Raw genomic sequence first — 24,297 nt, forward strand, 5'->3', positions numbered from 1 at the left:
TGATTTTGCGTTCGGAAATGAATAAGGATAACATTCGGCTCCAGAAGATGATGACATAAATGTGGAATGTTAGCTTTGAGTACGGAAATGAATACTAATAACATTCAACTCCGTATACGATGAGAAAATAAATGCCGGATGTTTGCTTTTTATTTTGGAAATGAATAACGGTAATATTCGGCTCCTTATGATACTAAAAGAAGTGTCGGATGTTTGGTTTTGCGTTCGGAAATGAATAAGGATAACATTCGGCTCCAGGAGATGCTGCAATAAATGTGGAATGTTAGATTTGACGTTCGGAAATGAATACTAATAATATTCAACTCCGTACGATGAGAAAATAAATGCCAGATGTTTGCTTTTACGTTCGAAAGTAAATAACAACAACATTCAGCTCCAGAAGATGCTAAAGTAAGTGTCGAATGATCCCTTTGACGTTCGGAAATAATAAACATGATATTCAACTCCATATAGATAGTAAAATGAATGCGGGATGTTCACGTTCACATGGTTCAGGTGAATGATAAGAATAATGTCTCATGTTTGCTTTTATGTTCGAATGTATATAGCAACAACATTCAGCTCCGGAAGATGCTAAAATAGATGTCGGATATTAATTTTGCTCTGACGTTCGGAAATGAACAACAATAATATTCAACTCCATATAGTTAGTAAAATAAATACCGGATGTTCACGTTCAGGTTTGAAGTAAATAGCAATAACAGATCAGCTGCGGAAGATGCTAAAATAAATGTCGAATGATCCCTTGCCCTTTGACGTTCGGAAATGAATAACAATGATATTCAACTCCGAATGATGATTAAATAAATGTCGGATGTTTACTTTTACTTTCGAAAGTAAATAGCAATAACAATCGGCTAAGGAAGATGCTAAAATAAATGTCAGATGATTGCTTTTAAGTTCGGAAGTGAATAGCAGTAATATTCTGTCCATACGATGCTAAAATTAATGTCGGATATTTGCTATTACATTTCGAAATGAATGAGAGTAACTTTCAGCTGCGTTTGATGGTAAAATATTTAATGTCTGATGTCTGCCTTGACGTTCAAAAATGAAAAACAGTAAAATTCGGCTCCGTACAATGCTAAATTGGCAGATAATTCATTTCACTTTCGGAAGTGGACAGCAGTAACATTCGGCTCCGTACGATAATAAAACAAATGTTGGATGTTTGCTTTTTTAATTTTAAAATGAATAACGGTAATATTCTGCTCCGTACGATGCTAAAATGAATAACAGATTATTGCTTTTACATTTGGAAATGATTAACGGTATCAATCGGCTCAGTTAGATGCTAAAATAAATTGGGGATGTTTGCTTTCACGTTCAGAAATGAATAAGGATAACATTCAGCTCCGTACGATGCTAAAATGAATGTGAGTTCTTTGCTTTTACATTTGAAAAAAAAAAATTAATAGTAACATTCGGCTCCGTACGGTGTTGAAATACTAGTAAATGTTGGATAATTGCTTTTACAATCAGAAATGAATAACGGTAACTTCCAGCTCTTAATAATGCGAAAACAGATGTCGGATGTTCACAAATGTCTGCAAATGCTCCCACTCTATCGTTTCAAACGTAAGTTTTGACCACCTAAATAGGCATCAACTTCTTTAATAATCTATAAGCCTATTTGCTAAATCTTAGAACTCAGAATAACGGTAAGATGATTGAATTTTCTCTTCATTTATTTTAGACATGGGTACATGTATCACTTCAGTAATACTTGCTATTTCATTTTCTATGTTCAGTAGGACCGATTTAGTATTTCTTATGTTTTTCTTGATTTTTTTCGGGCCACCAAAAAATAAAAATTAATGATTTTGGTGGCCCGATGGGGCCACCAAAAATAAAAGTTAGTGTCGAGCCCTGTATATATATATATATATATATATATGATGTAGATGTATACATACATTGTTTCCATTTATGTCTGGCTATCAGGCTTACTCTGAATAATGCTTCGTTTTCGTAATTATTGGTTTTGCTGTCAAAGGCACAATGAAAATATAACATTACGACGTATACTTATGTCAATATTTGAAGTAATGTTTTGTATCACTGCCCGATAGCCGTTACCATTGCTCTTATTGTCACCATGTTCTGATCTACCTTATCACTGTAATATGGTATTCTACTCATATCCTTGCAGATGTGGTAACAGCAGTAACAGTCCAAACAACAGAAGTAACTGAAGCAAATCGGGGTTCCCAAACCACAGTGGTCACAGAACAGACCGGGAGAGAAATAACAACTTCAAAGGAATCAATAGGACAAGACTTTTCAACGCCAGTGACAGGCTATATCCAGACAGAATCATTAACACAACGTGGCCTCACGACACAGAGTGTGCTAACATCTGTTTCAACAAGCGAAACAAGTAAGCCAACAAGTGGCAGCCAATCGACTAAAGTCACGGATGAATTAAGCACAGACATTATAAGTACTCATGAATCAAGTGAAAGCCTCTCAACTTCAGCGGCAGATCAGACCCATACAATACCACCAACGCAACGTTACCTTACAACACACTCTGCTGAAACATCTGCCCTAGGCACGACCATGTCCAGAAGTGATGCAATGAGTGAAGGCCCTTCAACAACAGTCACAGATCAGGAAGAAACAGAAGTGGCTACAACAGCGAGAGAAAGCCGATCGACAGTAGAAACAGATCGCAGCCAAGAGGTCTCAAATCAACGCAGCTTTACAACACGCCCTGATACAACATCTGACTTAGTCACTGAATTGGAAACAAATGAGCAAACAAGTTCTGCTCACTTGACAACAGTCACAGATCAGGCAGAGACAGAAATGATGATTACTATAAAATCAACAACGGAAAGTGTGTCAATATTAGTGACCGATCAAACCAGGGAAACAGCTTCAACTCGACGCAGTCTTGACACAACATCCGCCTTAGTCACTGAAATGAAATCAGGTGAGATAACACCTTCTTCTCAAATGACAACAGTCACGAATCAGTTAGACACAGAAATGACGACTCAAGATTCAACGAAAGAAAGCGTATCGATTTCATTGACGGACAAAACTCAACCGATGACCTCAACTCAACACAGCTTTACAACCCATCAAGATACAACATCTGTCTTAGTCACCGAATTCGAAACAACTAAGGTGACTAGTGGAAGCCAATCGACAACAGTCACGAATCAGGTAGACACAGAAATTACGACGACTCAAGAACCAACGAAAGAAAGTGTATCGACTCCATTGACGGACGAAACTCAACCGATGACCTCAACTCAACGCAGCTTTACAACCCGTAAAGATACATCTGCTTTAGTCACTGAGTTCAAAACAGGTGAGGCGACTAGTAAAAGCCAGTTGACAACAGTCACGAATCAGTTAGAGACAGAAGTTATGGCGACTAAAGAATCAACGAAAGAAAGCATATCGACTTCATTGACAGCTCAGACCGAGGACATGGTTTCAACCCACCGCAGCTCTACCACACATCCTGTTACAGCACCTGTCTTAATCACCGAATTCGAAACAAGTAAGGCGACTCGTGATAGCAAGTCGACAACGGTCACAGATCAGGCAGATACAGAAATTATGACTACTCAAGAATCAACGAAGGAAAGTGTGTCGACTTCATTGGTGGACGAAACCCAACCAATGACCTCAACTCAACGCAGCTTCACGACCCGTAAAGATACAACATCTGCTTTAATCACCGAATTCAAAACAGGTGAGGCGACTAGTGAAAGCAAATTGACAACAGTCACGAATCAGTTAGAGACAGAAATTATGACGACTCAAGAATCAACGAAAGAAAGCATATCGACTTCATTGACAGCTCAGACCGAGGACATGGTTTCAACCCACCGCAGCTCTACCACACATCCTGTTACAGCACCTGTCTTAATCACCGAATTCGAAACAAGTAAGGCGACTCGTGATAGCAAGTCGACAACGGTCACAGATCAGGCAGATACAGAAATTATGAAGACACAAGAAGCAACGAAAGAAAGTGTGTCGATTTCATTGGCGGACGAAACCCAACCAATGACCTCAACTCAACGCAGCTTTACAACCCATCAAGATACAACATCTGCTTTAGTCACTGAGTTCAAAACAGATGAGGCGACTAGTGAGAGCCAATTGACAACAGTCACAAATCAGTTAGAGACAGAAGTCATGACGACTCAAGAACCACCGAAAGAAAGCATAGCGACTTCATTGACAGCTCAGACCGAGGACATGGTTTCAACCCACCGCAGCTCTACCACATATTCTGTTACACCACCTGTCTTAATCACCGAATTCGAAACAAGTGAGGCGACCCGTGAAAGCAAGTCGACAACGGTCACAGATCAGGCAGAGACAGAAATTATGACGACTCAAGAAGCAACGAAACAAAGTGTGTCGACTTCATTGGTGGACGACACCCAACGAATGACCTCAACTCAACGCAGCTTTACAACCCGCCAAGAAACAGCATCTGCCTTAATCACCGAGTTCAAAACAAGTGAGGCGACTAGTGAAAGCCAATCGACTACAGTCACAAATCAGTTACAGACAAAAATTATGACGACTCAAGAAACAACAAAACAAAGTGCATCGACTTCATTGACGGACGAAACCCAACAAATGACCTCGACTCAACGGAGCTTTACAACCCGTAAAGATGCATCTGCTTTAGTCACTGAGTTCAAAACAGATGAGGCGACTAGTGAGAGCCAATTGACAACAGTCACGAATCAGTTAGAGACAGAAGTCATGACGACTCAAGAGGTAACTAAAGAAAGCATATCGACATTATTGACAGCTCAGACCGACAGCCCAACCCACCGCAGCTCTACCACACATTCTGTTACACCACCTGTCTTAATCACCGAATTGAAAACAAGTGAGGCGACCCTTGAAAGCAAGTCGACAACGGTCACAGATCAGGCAGAGACAGAAATTGTGACCACTCAAGAAGCAACGAAAGAAAGTGTGTCGACTTCATTGGTGGACGAAACCCAACCAATGACCTCAAATCAACGCAGATTTACGACCCGTAAAGATACAACATCTGCTTTAATCACCGAATTCAAAACAGGTGAGGCGACTAGTGAAAGCCAATCGACAACAGTCACGAATCAGTTAGAGACAGAAATTATGACGACTCAAGAATCAACGAAAGGAAGTATATCAACTTCATTTACAGACCAGACAGAAGATATGGCCTCAACGCAACGTAGCTCTACCACACGTCTTGTTACAACACCTGTATTAGTCACCGAAGTGGAAACAAGTGAGCCAATTAGTGAAAGACAGTCAACAACAATCACGAATCAGGTAGACACAGAAATTATGACGACTCAAGAAGCAACGAAAGAAAGTAAATTGACTTCTTTGACAGACCAGACGGAGTACATAGCTTCAACGCAACGCAGCTTTACAACCCGTCTTGATGCGACACCTACCTTACTAACTGAATTAGAAACAAGTGAACCAACTAGTGATATCCCATCGCGAACAGTCACAGATCAGGTAGAAACAGAAATAATGACTACTCAAGAATCAACAAAAGAAAGTCTGTCGACCGCATTGACGGAGGAAATGAAACCAACGACCTCGACTCAAGGCACCTTTACAACCCATCAAGATACAACATCTGCCTTAGTCACCGAATTCGAAACAAGTAAGGGGACTAGTGGAAGCCAATTGACAACAGTCACAAATCAAGTAGAGACAGAAATTATGACGACTCAAGAAACAGTGCAACAAAGCGTATCGACTTCATTGACGGACGAAACCCAACCAATAACCTCAACTCAACGCAGATTTACGACCCGCCAAGATACAACATCTGCTTCAGTCACTGAGTTCAAAACAAGTGAGGCGACTAGTGAAAGCCAATCGACAACAGTCACGAATCAGTTAGAGACAGAAATTATGACGACTCAAGAAGCAACGAAAGAAAGTGTGTCGACTTCAATGGCGTACGAAACCCAGCCAATGACCTCAACTCAACGCAGCTTTACAACCCGTCAAGATACATCTGCTTTAGTCACCGAATTCAAAACAGGCAAGGCGACTAGTGAAAGCCAATCGACGACAGTCACGAATCAGTTACAGACAGAAATTATGACGACTCCAGAGGCAACGAAAGAAAGTAAATCGACTTCATTGACGGACGAAACCCAACCAATGACCTCAACTCAACACAGATTTACGACCCGCCAAGATACAACATCTGCTTTAGTCACTGAGTTCAAAACAGGTGAGGCGACGAGTGAGAGCCAATTGACAACAGTCACGAATCAGTTAGAGACAGAAATTATGACGACTCAAGAAGCAACGAAAGAAAGTGTGTCGACTTCATTGACGGACGAAACCCAACCAATGACGTCAACTCAACGCAGCTTTACGACCCGCCAAGATACAATATCTGCCTTAGTCACCGAATTCAAAACGGGTGAGGCGACTAGTGAGAGCCAATTGACAACAGTCACAGATCAGGTAGAGACAGAAATTATGACGACTCAAGAAGCAACGAAAGAAAGTAAATTGACTTCTTTGACAGACCAGACGGAGTACATAGCTTCAACGCAACGCAGCTCTGCCACACGTCTTGTCACAACACCTGTCTTAGTCACCGAAGTGGAAACAAGTGAGCCAATTAGTAAAATTCAGTCGACAACAGTCACGAATCAGGTAGACACTGAAATTATGACGACTCAGGTTTCAACAAAAGAAAGTGTGTCGACATTATTGACAGCTCAGACCGAGGACATGGCTTCAACGCAACGCAGCTTTACAACGCGTCTTGATACGGCACCTACCTTACTAACTAAATTAGAAACAAGTGAGCCAACAAGTGAAATCCCATCGAGAACAGTCACAGATCTAGTGGAAACAGAAGTAATGACTACTCAAGAATCAATGAAAGAAAGTGTATCGACTTCACTGGCGGACGAAACCCAATCAATGACCTCAACTCAACTCAGCTTTACAACCCGTCAAGAAGCAACATCTGTTTTAGTCACCGAATTCGAAACAAGTGAGGCTACTAGTGAACGCCAATTGACAACAGTCACGAATCAAATAGAGACAGACATTATGACGACTCAAGAACCACAGAAAGAAAGTGTGTCGACATTATTGACGGATCAGACGGACGATATGGCTTCAACTCGTGACAGTTTTACAACACGTCTTGTTATAACGCCTGTTTCAGTCACCGATTTAGAAACAAGTAAGCCAACAAGTGAAATGCAAGCGACTGCGGCAACAGATCAGATAGAGACAGAAATAATGACAACTCAAGAATCAACAAAAGAAAGTATATCGACGTTATTGACAGATCAGACGGAGGACATGGCCTTTACGCAACCCAGCACTACAACACGTCTTGTTACGACACCTATCTTAGTAACCAATTTAGAAACAAGTGAGCCGACAAGTGATATCCCATCGAGAACGGTCACAGATCAGGTAGAGACAGAAATAATTACCACTCAAGTATCAACAGCAGAAAGTGCATCGACCGCGTTGGCGGACGAAACCCAACCAATGGCTTCAACCCAACGCAGCTTTACGACGCGTCCTTACAAAACACCTGATTTAGTCACTGCATTTCAAACAAATACGCCAATAAGTGAAAGCCTGTTGACAACGGTGAGAGATCAGAAACAAACAGAAATTACCATAACTGAAGAGTCAACAAAAGAAAGTGCATCGACATTATTGACAGCTCAGACCGAGGACATGGCTTCAACCCAACACAGCTCTACCAAACGTCTTGTTTCAACACCTGTCCTAGTCACCGAGAAAGAAACCAGTGAACCAAGCAGTAAAAGCCAATTAGCAACAACGGTCATAGATCAAGTAGAGACAGAACTCATGACGACTCAAGACACAGCTTCGACTCAACGAAAATTCACAACAATTCCAGATACAACATTTGTGGTAGTCAGTGCATTAAAAACAAGCAAGCCAACAAGTGAAAGCTTCTCTAGAACAGTCACTGACCAGGTAGTTACGGAAATGACTACTCCAGAATCACCGGCAGAAAGCGTGTCGACTTCATTAGCTGACAAAACCCAGCCACTGTCTTCAACTGAAAGCAGCTTTACCATACGTCCAGGTAAAACATCTGTCTATGTCACGGAATTAGAAACAGGTAGGGCAACAAGTGAAAGCCAGGCGACAACGGTCACAGATCAGGTAGAGACAGAAATTATGACTACTGAAGAATCAAAGACAGACCGTGTATCGACATCACTTACAGATCAGACCAAGGAAATGGTTTCAACTCAACGCAGTCATACGGCAAGTCCAGAGGCAACATCTGTCTTATTAACCGAAGTGGAAACAAGTGAGCCAACAAGTGAAACCCAAGCGACCACGGCAACAGATCAGGTAGAGACAGAAATAATGACAACGCAGGAAACCAGAAAGGAGGATGTGTCGACATTATTGACAGATCAGACAGAGGACATGGCTTCAACGCAACGCAGCTTTACAACACGTATTGTTACATCACCTGCCTTAGTCACTGAATTAAAAACAAGTGGGGCAACCAGTGAAAGCCAGTCCACAACGGTCACAGATCACGTAGAGACAGATATAATGACTACTCAAGAATCAAAGACGGACCGTGTATCGACATCACTTACAGATCAGACCAAGGAAATGGTTTCAACTCAACGCAGTTATACGTTAAGTCCAGATACAACATCTGTCTTATTAACTGAATTGGAAACAAGTGAGGCAACAAGGGAAACCCAAGCGACCACGGCAACAGACTATGTAGAGACAGAAATAATGACAACGCAAGAACTAACAAAGGATGGTGTATCGACATTATTGACAGATCAGACAGAGGACATGGCTTCAACGCAACGCAGCTCTATCACATATCCTGTTACAGCTCCTGTCTTAGTCACCGAATTCGAAACAAGTGAGGCGACTAGTGAAAGCCAGTCCACTACGGTCACAGATCAGGTAGAGACAGAATTAATGACTACTCAAGAATCAATGACAGAACGTGTATCGACATCACTGACCGCTCAGACCGAAGAAATGTTTTCAACTCAACGAAGTCATACATCAAGTCCAGATACATCTGTCTTATTAACTGAATTGGAAACAAGTGAGGCAACAAGCGAAATCCATGGAACCACGGGAACAGATGAGGTAGAAACAGAAATAATGACTACTCAAGGATCAACGACAGACAAAACGGAGGACATGGCTTCAACGGAAAGAAGCTCTACCACACGTCTCGTTACAACACCTGTCTTAGTCACGGAATTAGAAACAAGTGACCAAGCTAGTGAAAGCCAGTCGACAACGGTAACAGATCACGTAGAGACAGAAATAATGACTACTCAAGAATCAATGACAGACAGTGTATTAACATCGCTGAGAGATCAGACCGAAGAAATGGTTTCAACTCAACGCAGTCATACATCAAGTCCAGATGCAACATCTGTGTTATTAACTAAATTGGAAACAAGTGAGGAAACAAGCGAAACCCAAGCGACCACGGGAACAGATGAGGTAGAAACAGAAATAATGACTACTAAAGGATCACCGACAGACACTGTATCGACAGTTTTGACGGATCAAACGGAGGACATGGCTTCAACGGAAAGAAGCTTTACCACACGTCTCGTTACAACACCTGTCTTAGTCACGGAATTGGAAACAAGTGACCAAACTAGTGAAAGCCAGTCGACAACGGTAACAGATCACGTAGAGACAGAAATAATGACTACTCAAGAATCAATGACAGACAGTGTATTAACATCGCTGAGAGATCAGACCGAAGAAATGGTTTCAACTCAACGCAGTTATACATCAAGTCCAGATGCAACATCTCTCACTGTAACCGAATTAGAAACAAGTGAGCAAACAATTTCTACTAAATCGACATCTGCAACCGATCAAGTGGAGACAGATATTATAACTACTCAAAAAATAACGAGAGAAGGAACATCAACTTCATTGACAGATGATACAGAAGCATTGGTTTCAACTCAACCGAGCTTTACAAGTCCTGTTACAACATCTGTCTTAGTCACCGAATTGAAAACAAGTGAGCCAACTATTGAAAGCCAATCGACAACAGTCACAAATCAGATAGAGACAGAAATAATGACTACTCAAGAATCAACGAAAGAAAGTGTATCGACCTCATTGACAGATCAGACTGAAGATATTGCTTCAACTCAACGCAGCTCTACAGCACCCCCTGATACAACAACTGTCTTAGTCACTGAATTAGAAACAAGTGAGCCAACAAGTTCTGTTGAATCGAAAACGGTCACAAAACAGACAGAAGTGATAAGTACTGAAAAATCAATGACAGAAAGTGTAGCAACATCATTAACAGATCAGACAGAGGATATGGCTTCAACCCAAGGCAGTTTTACAACACGTTTTGCTTCAACACCGGCCTTAGTCACCGAATTAGAAACAAGTGAACCAACTAGTGAAAGCCAATCGACAACGGTCACAGATCAGGTAGAGACAGAAATTATGACGACTCAAGAATTAACAAAAGAAAGTGTATCGACATTGACAGATCAGACCGAGGACAGGTTTCCAACGCAACGCAGCTTCACAACACGTTTTGTTACGACACCTGTCTCAATCACCGAATTAAAAACTAGTGGAAGCCAGTTGACAACGGTGACTGATCAGATAGAGACAGAAATAACGACTACTCAAGAATCAACAAAAGAAAGTACATCAACAGTATTGACAGATCAGACGGAGGGCATGACTTCAACTCAACGTAGCTTTACAACACGCCATGACGCAATATCTTCCTTAGTTACTGAATTAGACATAAGTGAGCCAACAAGTGAAAGCGAGCCTACAAAGGTCACAGAGCCGTTGGAGACAGAAATTACCACGTCTCAAGAATCAACGACAGAAAGTATATCTAAGTCAGTGACAGATCAGACCAGGACAATGACTTCAACTCGAGACACCTTTACGACACGTCCTGATGCAACGTCTGTCTTAGTCACCGTAAGTAGGCCAACCAGTTATAGTCAATCGTCAATGGTTACAGATGAGGTGGAGACAGAAGCTGTGACTACCCAGGCATCAACAACAGATGACCTTCCAATATCAGCAACAGACCAGACACAACCAGTGTCTTCAACTCAACGTACCTTAACATCACAACGTCAGGTAACTACATACACAACAACAGAAATGAAAGCAAGTGACGCAACAACTACGAGTCATTTGACAACCGTTACAAACCAAATAAAAACAGATATGGCGACAGCCATGACTTCATCAAGAGAAAGCCTTTCAACAACAGCAAGAGATCAGACTGAATCAATGCCATCAAGTACACTCGCCTTCACATCACAACACCAGATAACTACCGACTTCTTCACAGAAAGAGAAACAACTGATCCAAAGAGGGAAAGTCAATCCACAAAGGTCACAGAACAGACAGAGGGAGAGACCAGCTCGACTAGGCCTATGAAATCAACAAGTGTTGATCCTTTGACGTCTGTCACTGACCGGCCATCAACTTTGGCGACGACAACAGCGACGCAGCATTCAACAACGATCAGAGTGTTAGCCACAAAGACGATTGTCACGGCAAGCGGTTCGTATCTTTCTCACCCCCGTTCCTCCGTTATTTGTTTCTCAGAAATAATATATTTTATCACTGTCTAAAACTTAAGCAGCAAACTCACTTTATTTCATTTCATATTTTTCCAAATTCCCATTAAAATGCAAAGAACAAGGTGAGAACAATAACATTACAATGTACATGTTCAAACTGATCCAATGTTCTCTCATTCTCGTAGGCAGTGGTAGGTGATACGTCAAAAGAATAACTTAACAGCTTTAAGAACATTTTTTTTTTTCGCATACGCATCTTTAAAAAAATGCAACGGAAAGGATATCCCAACAGTAGCAATGGTTGAAACACTTAGGGGCCTTCTGTTGATCAGCGTGCTTTCTACGCTGGAGTTGCTACACTGTTTCTACTATATACATAATATTATGCACAATTCACCGACGCACGTATATTCGATTGTAGTAAATTGAAGACGTAATAATAATGATAATGGTAATAATGATAATAATAATAATAATAATAATAATGATAATGATAATAATAATAATGATAATAATAACAATAATAATACATATATACATACTCTATATGGATTCTCATTATTATCATCATCCCTATTACTATTATCATATATTCTTTGACATTCACGGCAGCGGTAAATCAACTTAATGACAGTGGCCTGTAGGCCTCAACTCCCTCGTATACCAGCCGATTTTTGTGCGTTTGATCACTTAATTTTCATTGCACATATTATACTAACAAGCGTATCATGACCTATTTTCTACTGTATTCATTATTTCTAGAAGCGTACTGTGGCGTTAAATGCGCTGAAGACGGCGAGGTATGCATCGAAGATAAAAGTGGCGGATTCTGTGCTTGTTGGGAAGGCTACGAACGCGTGAACGGCAAATGTGCCGGTGAGATTCATTTGACTCCCATTGCGAATGGTCATGAATATAATTATGACAGAATGTTGGAGAATAATTGGTCCCATTTCATCACTAGTCTTTGACAAAAGTAAAAGAAAAAAATGCGAAATGGGAAAGGAATAATATTTACCCATCCCGTGTCTTTGTTGGTGCCTGTCAGCACACTCTTTATTATTCAAGTCGTACTTCCATGTGCGTTGTTTCATTCTGCATGTTCTGCGGGTCAACTGTTTGTCAGATCCTTAGGGAGTAACTTTGCTCCTTCAAAATGCCAGCAAAGTAGCTGGCTAAGAGTGATCACAGTTCAGAATATATTTCCAGAGCTTCTTGATTACTTCAGTAATACTGTATATATATTTCCCTTAAAATTTGGTAAAAGAAGTGAGAAGGCTTGAAATCGGAATTTTAAAAAAAAGTAAATAAATATCACATTTCTGGCTAATTCATTGTGTCACCATTATCTATGCAAGGTGGTACAATTATGACATGGAAGTGACGTGGATATTAGTGCCTCACACATTTTGTTCCACCTTTGCTTAAATGTGTTTAAAACATGCATGCTTTCAAAACTGCCCTCGTGGATGCAAACTGTTATTGTTTTTGTAGCTGCTTCTTATGTTTATAGCGTGTTTCCAATCAGAAGGAATATTGGTACAGGTGCTTCTCTTTTAACCTGCTGTGTTTCAATCGATTCTGAGTATCTGGAAGTAACCACGCTATTTTTTCTTCTTTCTTTCTTTGATCAAGAGGTTGTATCCTACATGATGCAGGTGAAGATTGTTGAGATAAAGGGAGAGGACGCGGTATTTCAGGATGATTACCTTCTTCCAACTTCGGAAAAGTTTAAGGTTTTGGAGTCGAAATTCTGCAATTCAGTAAGTTTATCTTAATGCTTACCAAGGCTTGTCGACATTACCTTTAAGTGTGCTTTTTGGTTTGATGGCATTGAATATGATAATAGCTTTATTACAAGTTGGGCCTAATGATAGGAATGTCAGTGATTATGGAAATGAGTGATATTAAGAATATTCATCACTAAAATTTTACAAACGTACTCATGGTGATATTGTGCTTTGTGTTGTGCAATATCCATATCTCTTTTTGTTACAACTTCCTTAAAGACCATTGTCAGATCTGTTCTGTACGTACTTGGGTCTTTACATTGGTCTTTCTTTCTTAAAATCATGTGATGACAATTCCTAAGATTCGTTAATCCTCGTTAATCCCAAAATGAAATAAGATCCGTTATACCGAAGGTTCGTTAATCCGAAAGTGAAATGAAGTTTATTATACTGGAGGTTGGTTGATCCGAAAATGCAAAAACTCGTCGTCATTTAGAATGTTCATTAATCCGAAACAGAAATAAGGTCCGTCATTCCAAAGATTCGTTAGTATGCGCACCTGATTTTCACTTTCGGATTAAAGAGCCTTATTTCATTTTCTGATTAACGAATCTTGGGAATGACGAACCTGTAGAATAACCATCATAACCGAACAATTACTTATAAAATCTTCGATATCCCGCCCCCTTCAATTGGAGACAAACCCCTAACAACTTATGACTTTATGTCTTTGCTCCCATGGTGTGTAGCTCAAGGAGATGTACGATTCGCTGCTCGATTCAATCTTCCGTCTCGCTACCTGCGAAGTCTTTTCCTTCAAGCCGGGGAGCATCATTGTCGATTACGCCATCGGTTTCGTTTCCACCAATGTGACGTCCGAGCTCGTGTCCAACGAAACAACGCAGTATCTCGAAATCAACAATAAGCTTCTTCCGAATAACATTTCGCTAGAGGCGTCAGCAGTCGCAGTCTCACGTAAGTCTGTCTGTTTTATCTAGTAGGAGGCAAATGGACTCTTTCCTAACGAGAACCTGATATCCCTATAGGCTTTGTACAAGACCACCGGGGGTTGTTTCAAGAAGAAATTAAGTTGATCTTCAGAATTAAGATAAACATAAAATCATGGCATGCTGTGTGTGTCTTCAATGCCAGTGGTATTCTAACTTTTTAATGAAAATGATATGATAATCTCTGTGACATAAAGACTGGAAACAACGTTCGAATGCAAGCTTGTGCGAGATAATCTTACAATGAAGACAAGTGATTTCTGGTTATACCCCCGCCAAACGAAGTTTGAAGGGGGTATATAGGAATCAGCGGACGGTCGGGCGGTCGGTCGGGCGGTCGGGCGGTCGGGCGGTCGGTCCGTTGCAAATCTTGCGTCGTGAACTACTTCCTCAGTTTTCAACCGATTCCCATAAAACTTCGCACAGATGTGTGCCTTAGGTTGTAGATGTGCAAGACGTATTTTTTGACAGTACCCAAAAGTACGTTGCCATGGTAACGGCATATTATGGGCAAAAATGGGTACAAATCTTGCGTCGCGAACTCCTCCCACAGTTTTTGATCAATTTTTATGAAATTAGGTACAGATGTTCATCTGAATATGTTAATGTGCAAGACACATATTTCCGCAGTGGCAAAAAGTGCGTTGCCATGGTAACGGCATGTTATTGGTAAAATATAGGGCAAAATGCTTCATGGCAAAACTGCTTCATCAGTGTTCTTCCAATTCTCATGGAATTCATATTGAATGTTTGTCTTAGGATATAGGTCAGCATGACACATTTCTTGACAGTGACAAAAAGTATGTTGCCATGGTAACAGCTCACATATTATGAGCCAAAATGATGGAAAATTTTGTGTTGCAAAATACTTCCTCAGTTTTTGCCCAATTTCCATGAAACTTGGTACAGATGTGTGCCTTTGGTTGTAGATGTGCAAGACGCATTTTTCGACAGTACCCGAAAGTATGTTGCCATGGTAACGGCATATTAATGGCGCAGAAGATCAAGGAAAGATCTTGCGGATTTAACTACTTCCTCAGTTTTTTTACCAAAGCTTATGAAATGTTGTTTGGCGGGGGTATAGCGACATTTCTAGTTTGAATTGCTACTACTAGTACTAGTGAAATAGGATTCTGTTTATTTCCATTCATTTCTATTGATGTGAGCACAATGTCAGAGAGAACATGGCAAGCACTGTACAGGTCTATTGGGATTTCAGAATTTCATTTATGTAGGGAACAGGCTTTAATGAGTTAACGTTTTATCATGGACTTTCAAAGTTCAAATAAAAAAAAAAAACAGACATGCTTTCAAGTGGCATACATAAAAGCAACCAGTGAAATTTGTTACATATATTTTGCATAAAAAAAGTGCTATAAACTTCATCATCCTTTCTATTAAACCCTTTGGCCCGAATTCTCAAAGGTAGAATAACTTTATAACACCGCTTATTCCACCGATTTATTATGTGTGCCTTAGGTTGTAGATGTGCAAGACGTATTTTTTGACAGTACCCAAAAGTACGTTGCCATGGTAACGGCATATTATGGGCAAAAATGGGTACAAATCTTGCGTCGCGAACTCCTCCCACAGTTTTTGATCAATTTTTATGAAATTAGGTACAGATGTTCATCTGAATATGTTAATGTGCAAGACACATATTTCCGCAGTGGCAAAAAGTGCGTTGCCATGGTAACGGCATGTTATTGGTAAAATATAGGGCAAAATGCTTCATGGCAAAACTGCTTCATCAGTGTTCTTCCAATTCTCATGGAATTCATATTGAATGTTTGTCTTAGGATATAGGTCAGCATGACACATTTCTTGACAGTGACAAAAAGTATGTTGCCATGGTAACAGCTCACATATTATGAGCCAAAATGATGGAAAATTTTGTGTTGCAAACTACTTCCTCAGTTTTTGCCCAATTTCCATGAAACTTGGTACAGATGTGTGCCTTTGGTTGTAGATGTGCAAGACGCATTTTTCGACAGTACCCGAAAGTACGTTGCCATGGTAACGGCATATTATGTGGCAGAAGATCAAGGAAAGATCTTGCGGATTTAACTACTTCCTCAGTTTTTTGACCAAAGCTTATGAAATGTTGGTTTGACCAAAGCTTATGAAATGTTGTTTGGCGGGGGTATAACCAGTCGCTGTAGCGACATTTCTAGTTTTAGATTTTGTTGTTGCCTTGTTGTTTGTTTCTGTGCTGTCTACGAAAGAGCTTCAGCATCCTAGTATACTGAATACGTTTACAAAGCTGATACGTGAGCATGGACATTAACTTCACCTTTCTAAATCTTTTGCGACAGCGCACGATGAATGTTCAACGGGTTTGGCCAACTGTCATCCAGTCGCGAATTGCTCTGACACTGGGTCACGCGGATACACCTGCTCTTGCCCGCCCGACTTCATGGACCCTTATGTCGAGACTCTTCCCGGACGATATTGCACACGTAGGTCCTCATCAGTCTCTCTAATAATCACATTTTGGTTATTCCCAACAGTAGTCCTCTTCTGCTGCTTCTTCTCTCTTGGTTCTTCTTTGCTTCCCTCTCCATTTTGTTCTTGTTGTCCTTCCTCTTTTTATTCTTTTTTTTGTTTGTTCTCATCCGCGTCCTTCTTACTTTCGTTTTCTATCATTCTTCTTTACGTGTTCTTTTTTTCCTCTTTCACCTTTCTCTTTAGTTTTCCTTCCTCGTCCTTCTCTTCTCATTTTCCGTTGTCAAATCCCATCCTACTTCTTCTCCTACTTCTTTCCCATACTTTCTTCTTTTGCATGCAGCGCTCTTTGCCACCCTGACCCACACTCGTACCAAATTCAACCACTTCAAAATCGTACAAATTTACACGTTCATTACTGAAATTTCAAGCGACGACGAGGTCGTCATTCTTGCACAATGTGGACTTTAATACTATGTGACGTCATAGGAAAGGTGAAACTTTATGCGCACGATAATATCACGTCAAATCACTATTTCAGGCTTCTAGCACTCATGCACCTGATTATTGATTCTGTGCTTGACGATATTGCAAAATTTATACCATAGTTGTTACTTTTTCACCCGTCGATTCAACAACACATTGTTGTCGTTTATACCATTTACAATCATTATATCAATTCTTATGTGAGTTTGTTGTTTCTCTTTGGCTAATCAATTCTCAACTGTCGATGCGACTGTTAGCGTTTCCAGCCCCGACGACTGCCACCACAGCTATCGCCTCATTCACAGGACTAGGTAGGTGCATGAATACAGTTTCAACATGTTCGTGTGACTTTCTGTGAAAATCATTTCTTCTTCTTTCATTTCTTCTGCCAACAATTTATGCTTTAAAGCGTCAGGTCGCATTTGCAAAACTGGAATTACAACTTCAATTCATCTTCACGTTGGCTTTAAAAGACACAGTAAAGTCAGTGTGGGCATTGTTGTATAGTTGATAGGACTTTGAAAAAATGACTTTACTCAAAACGTCCCTCTCGACCGAGGTTAAGTATCGGTAATGGCATATATACTTAGCAATGGTGATGTAATAAAAATTGCAGGCCCTCTGGAAAAGCAGAGCTAACACTGAGACATACCACGAATAAATACGATGATGGTGTTATATCGTTATTATAAATCATACGAGGAGACTGGTCGAATTTTCATTCATGTCTAAGAAAACGTGAGAAAGGTACAGGGCTGTATAAGCATGGTAGAGGTGTCCCATTGACCTGTACGTAGATCTTCATGCATGCATTTATGAAATTCAAGAAAGAAGAATAACTTCATACTTCGCATCGACTTTAGTATACTGTAATTGTGTACAGTCATGACGATATTCAGCTTCGACCAAGTCATGCTTATAATGACCAATTAAATACAAAAAGATAACCAATTGTGAACGTGCACCACAAAACAAACAAAAAGTCGCACCCCTTGATTTTAAGTGAGGACTCAAAAAAGGTGAAATAGTTCAACCAAGTCAATCTTGAATTTTTCATATTTTTTGAAAGAGCTATCCTTCTTCTACATTATTCTTCAGTTTGGTATCTTAACATGAATGGGAAAGTGTGTTTTTAGCAGTTTTTCTACAACCATTTTTGGGGGAAGAGTAGAATGATCAGGTATGACTTAGAGGCCGCTTTTCATGTTTTGAAATCCTTGCACACTCTTCACTTTCAAGTCTAATAAATTTTGAAAGAATGGCGCTATTGCTTTGAAAGTTAGCATTAATCATGGGCAGAATGTGCTAATAGAAGATGCTTAATTTCAGCTTAATCTGATAATCCCTTCATTGTTGTTGCATTGTGGTTTTACTACATCCTGTGTTTTGTCCCTTTCACGGCACAGCTGGCACGGCTTGCTGCAAGATAAAGCGCTTGAATATACCGTGTACTTCAGAGCCTCTTTTCTCAGTTCACACTTTCCAGAGTGTGTGCTTTCTTTCCAGTATTTAGGTATAGGTTAGGGGAGTCTATTTAAATTCAGTTATACATCATTTTAAGCTTGGAGTCTGCTCTTTCAGAATATGCCCTTAACTGAAAATCCATGTCTGTTCACTTTTTGTTAGTTTTGTGATGCTGGGTCACAATTACACGATAATACTTTTTTTGAACCGGTTGGAGAACTATGAAGTATCGACATTACCACATCTAAGTCGCAATTGAGATTTGACCGTTTGTCTTTTATATTACTCGAATACGAAGCAGATGCCCCTAGGGGTAGAAATTTCGTTAAAGCCACATAGACCCGGGGGTATTTCATGAAGGAACTTGTCGGATAAAATATCTGACAAGTCAGTTATATCCGACAAGTTTTGAGAAATTCTTTAGTCTGAATCGCTGATTTCTCTGAACTTGTCGGATATAACTGACTTGTCAGATATTTTATCCGACAAGTTCCTTCATGAAATGCCCCCCAGGTGGTTTAGTCGATTGCGTGCGCGGGCGGACGGCGCAAGTTTCCTACAGAAACCTATGCTATCTACTCCTCTTTACTTTAGCGCTTACGCTTAGACCCTTTTCCACGAGTCTGCATTCGACTAAACCACCGGGTCTCTGTGCCTTTAAAGAGAACGGAAAAAAAAATCTGCTTGTCACACACACAAACACACACACACACACATACATATCTGCACTTACATCATTCACAGATTTAAAAATCATTGCATCGTGGTCGTTTCTCCAAATGAATATTTTGCTCATCACCTGCAGAAACATGGGAAATCCTCGTGATCGTCTTCTCCATCGTTGGCTTCTTCATCTGTGTCCTTGTCGCATTCGTGATCGCTGTCTGCGTCAGAAGGCAGATGGGTTGCTGGGAAGACGACTTCGACATGCCTGCATCAGAGGCCAGCTTCTCTCTGACTGGGTATGCCTACCGGAAGAAGGACCCCAACGACAGCGTTGGTTTCATGGAGGAAGGGATTCCTCCCAGATTTGGAGGTACAATATATAAAAACATCGTTTTGCCTATCTCTCTCTCTCTCTCTCTCTCTCTCTCTTTCTCTCTACGCCATAAACTATGAATATCCGTGATGTCCTGAAGCGTGTTGTGAGGGGTGCACGTCATGAGTCCGACAACGCTACGAGTCATACAGTCCACGAGTCACACAGCCCATGAGTCATACAGCCCACGAGCTCGACACTTGGCAAATACAACCAATGGATCCGACAGTAGGAAACGAAGGCCCACAAGTCCGACACTAGGCAAAAGCAAATGCTCATAAGTCCAACACTAGGCAAACAAGGACCATGGGTCCGATACTCATTACATTATGGGGTTTAATCTACGCAGTGTCTGTCTCGTGGGCCTTGTTTGCCAAGTCGATGTCGGATTCATGGACCTTTTTTTTTTTTTTTTTGCCTAGTGACGGACTCATGGGCCTTATTTGCCTAGTGTCCAGCTCATGGGATGCTTGACTCGTAGGCTGTATGGCCCATGGAAATTGTTTTCAATGTCAAACTCGTGGGCCATGTGACTTGTGGGTGTTGGGCTCGTGGGATGGCCCCGTTGTGAGTGCATGATTTAGAAGGCGGTTTTTAATCTAACCATATGCACTAACAAAAACGGATTCAACATCTTTGTGTGTGTTGTAATGTTGTAGTATCCCTCAAGATTTATGATTGGGGTTTTTTTTTTTTTCGTTTGTTTTCTTTAAAACGTCAGAGGACATGTTCGATAACGCAGCGAATGAAAGAGGAATGTTCGAAGTTGCAAACTTCAATGCGGACACTCATATGATAGACACGGGAATCCGGCCGTACGAGGCAGAGCAGGTGTTCGTCACCGACGACATTGACGCCGATATTGAGGCGCGCATGAAGCGCGTAGCTGACAGCATGAAGCATTCTGCACCTTTCCACGTAAGTGCAGACGATCCGTTTGCGCCTTTGAGACCTTGATGAGAAATCCTAAGCGTGTTGTAGTGTTCTGACATTTCAACTGTGAATGAATTATATTGGGAGGCTGGCAAGTCAAAGAAAATACAACAAAGTAGTTGATGAATTGCAACGACCCCCTCCCCACCCCCCCCCCCAAAAAAGAAGAAGAATATAGCAACATACCAGTTGTATCCGCAAACTTGGTAACTTCACAAATCTTGAGAGACATTTGTTAGGAGATGTATGTCTTCGATACAAGGCTCAGGAGATCATTAAAGTTATAAAAAAAAAATCATGCAGGAAACTGTCCATTCTACCATGCAGAAGAAATTATCTGTTGATTTTGTTATTACGTATCATGATGTCCTATTGGGCTGTTCATAAGGAGGCGGTTAATGGATTGTTTTGATTCTGATGAATAATATTATATCTCTGTCTTAAAGGTTACACCAGTGCGTGCTAGAGTGGACCATTCGTCGATGTATCTGCCACAAGCACCCACTTTACCACTACACGAAAGCCACAGACGAGAGTCTGCGGAACCTTCGTCGCAAGAATTCGTGAGTTTTCGTCACAAATGATATTTTTACATTGTACAGAGGTTTACTTCTTTGTACTAGTATTATCTTTTTTTATTCTTTTCTTTTTCTACATTACCAGTAAATTGAGACATTTTCATTTCAGTATGGATTTAGGTATGACGATATTTTGTCAGTAAAATGCTGCTACTCTCTGTCATTTTGTGACTGCTAAATGATTATACACATTGTATTTATACATTCATTACTTTTTGATAGATATACAACCTTATCATGTGAATGCATGGTTACTCTCCTTTACTCAATAGAAGAACAGTTCTAGTATGTAAAGTCGTTAGTGAGGGTGTAGAGTTGTCGTATTTACTATTCTTTAACAATGTCTATAATATTCTTGTCCAGTAAAGCAATGTCATCATGTTCTATATCGCCCTATTATATTACAAGAATTACAATATTCGTTCATATATATGTATACAATTATATGCTATATAGACATATATATATATATATATATATATATATATATACGTTTCATTTCATTCATTTCATTTCATTCATTTTATTTTACCACGGATAAAAAGCCCAATCAGCAAATATGCTGTTTTTCAATGGGGCCGTGAATCAGTGTACACAAATCATATTAACATGATAAGAAATGATTTAAGTAAAAACAAACAAAAACATCAACATTTGTTGCACTTCATCCACAAAAGTAAGGTTTAACATGATAACTTTCACAACACAAATCTACACAATAATCACAGCATGAACATAAATATACCAAACTATGTATCACCGTCCCACCCTCCCAAATGATATATATACCCCCAAACATCCAAAACATTTACCATTTATACCTAAAAATCCATTAAAACATCAATATGAAATTATATGCAATACTTCAAAAGGAATATATGTATGACTTATCTGTCATGTCATTCTAAACATCTTATTTTTTTCTTAAAAATAGATATAAATCTTATACTTTTAAGATCAGTAGTTAGATTATTCCAGGCCACTGCCCCCCTGTATCCTAATCGTCTTTTCCCATAGTTTGTTTTGGCTCGAGGAACACAGATGCTGTATTCTGACTTCCGTGTAATATAATGAGGATTTCGAAAACTAAATCTGCGACTTATATAGTCTGGGACCACACCGTATAAGATTTTGTGCATAAAAAATAACATTCTTTGATTAATTCTCTCTGTAACTCTATCAATCTTAAGTTGGTGGAAAAGTTGTTCCGTTGAGTATCTTTTATTCACCATAAGCACAATCTTAAGTGCTCGTTTTTGCAATAGGTTTAGCTGTTCAATATGTGATATATGAAGGTATATGATATCGCATTATATATATCATATATTATAATACCGCTCTATGCAAATTATCATTGTCATTATTACTATCTAATTTTGATGCAACCTCTTTCTTTTTTCTTTCAACAGTTCGATTCCCTTCCACAGACATATCTTTGAGAGCACATCTGTTCACCCTCCATATTGGTATATGTAAAGCAGAATGAATGATTTATAGGAGAAAGGCTAGCGGGAAAAATCTTGCCACTTCAGTAGTTGTGTGGTGACATCAGTGAGCCATGTAAGCTAGCTAGCACGGATATAGAGCGGGTGAAAATCTACACGAATGATTCCGAGTATATGTTTGCTGATGCCATCGTGGCGTTGTGTTGCCTTTGGAGAAGTGGCTGGAGGCCAAATCGAGTTTGCGCAGAAAACTGTGCCATCGACACTGACTGAAGTTGTTGCACGGTGCAGATACTCAGCCGTTTAAATCTCCCGAGTAAATCACCAGTGTCTTTACCGCCTACAGCGACATATGACTTGTATGACTTGTTGACGCAATCGTCTGCTATTCCCAAAGAGGAAACAAAAAGAAAGCTCGAATATCTTCCGAGTACATTGACAGCATTCTGTCCAATAACGCTGAAATCCAAAGGTCAAAGTTGAACACAAAGTGCAAATGCGAACAGTCACGGGCTTTCCACACCATTACATGTATAGTCACTATAGATTACCGAACGTATACCAGAGCAAAGAACGTGCCCTCAGCAGTGCATTTGGAATGCCGCTCTACAAACACATAGATCAATCATTTCCCTCGCCTTGAATAATCCGTGATTTCAACTGCTCATTGTGCAGTATTCTTAATTGTAGTAAATGAAGTATTCTCGAAGGCGTATTCTATGGAATACCTATAAAACTAAATTATCATTATGACACAATGAATATCATTTCCCAGGTTGCACGAGCCAAATCTTCTTACCAAACTGCCCCACTTTTAGACACAATGGTCGTAGATCCGATTACTTACAGGCTTTGAATTTGTGTTCTTATGGTAAAATAGGCAGTAAAATGAATGAATTTAGAGTATGATCAAACCTACAGAAGAATGAAACTGTTACTAGTACAGATGTGTTATTGCCTGGAACAGTTGAGCAAACTACCATCTGAAAACAACAGTGCTCATATTTGAAAGTGGCTACCACTGCAAAGCATTCAGAAATGCTGGTAATAATGCTTACATCATTTTCTCGTTTCAAGGATGCCCATATATAATAGTTTCAGGCGGGTGAGGGAGTGGCATTCAACTGTAAATGTATAACAAGCAAGGAGTATACAGTTAAAGTACTATGTTTCAAGAAGCATTTTTTTTTCAGAGATGTTTGTTTTTACTACTGTATCTGGAGATGTGAATGATCCAGGCGAGTTTCTTCATTTTGTACTAATGTTACACGTTACCTTTAGAAATCATATTCACTTACGTTGGTTTGTGAGCAAGACACATTGTATCACAGTCTCTTTGAAAATCACATCTGATGCTGAGAGGGATTCTTATTCGTGATGCTGTTTAATACATTGTACAATGAAGTACTGAAAGCCATCAGAGGTGCTGGCCTACATGTCAAGTGTACAGGTGATTTGAATGTCTTTAAGAACAAAATGCATGTTCATATCTACGATTACATGTATTACTACAGTTTGGTATCAAAATGGTTT

General features: G+C 40.0%; 1 protein-coding gene across 1 annotated transcript; it reads left to right on the forward strand.

The window, feature by feature from the left end:
* The first annotated feature begins 2,629 nt into the window (after nt 1-2,629).
* LOC140239052 (uncharacterized) lies at nt 2,630-24,297 on the forward strand. Its single transcript, XM_072318949.1, has 13 exons — nt 2,630-3,928; nt 4,124-4,518; nt 4,900-6,928; nt 7,001-11,617; nt 12,400-12,513; nt 13,273-13,400; nt 14,117-14,342; nt 16,690-16,833; nt 17,563-17,616; nt 19,575-19,805; nt 20,530-20,726; nt 21,188-21,304; nt 22,729-24,297. The coding sequence occupies exons 1-13, from the start codon at nt 2,833-2,835 to the stop codon at nt 22,756-22,758; spliced, it is 9,378 nt and encodes a 3,125-aa protein (XP_072175050.1). The 5' UTR covers nt 2,630-2,832; the 3' UTR covers nt 22,759-24,297.

The sequence above is a fragment of the Diadema setosum genome, chromosome 15, assembly GCF_964275005.1.
Source record: "Diadema setosum chromosome 15, eeDiaSeto1, whole genome shotgun sequence".
NCBI classification, from domain to species: domain Eukaryota; kingdom Metazoa; phylum Echinodermata; class Echinoidea; order Diadematoida; family Diadematidae; genus Diadema; species Diadema setosum.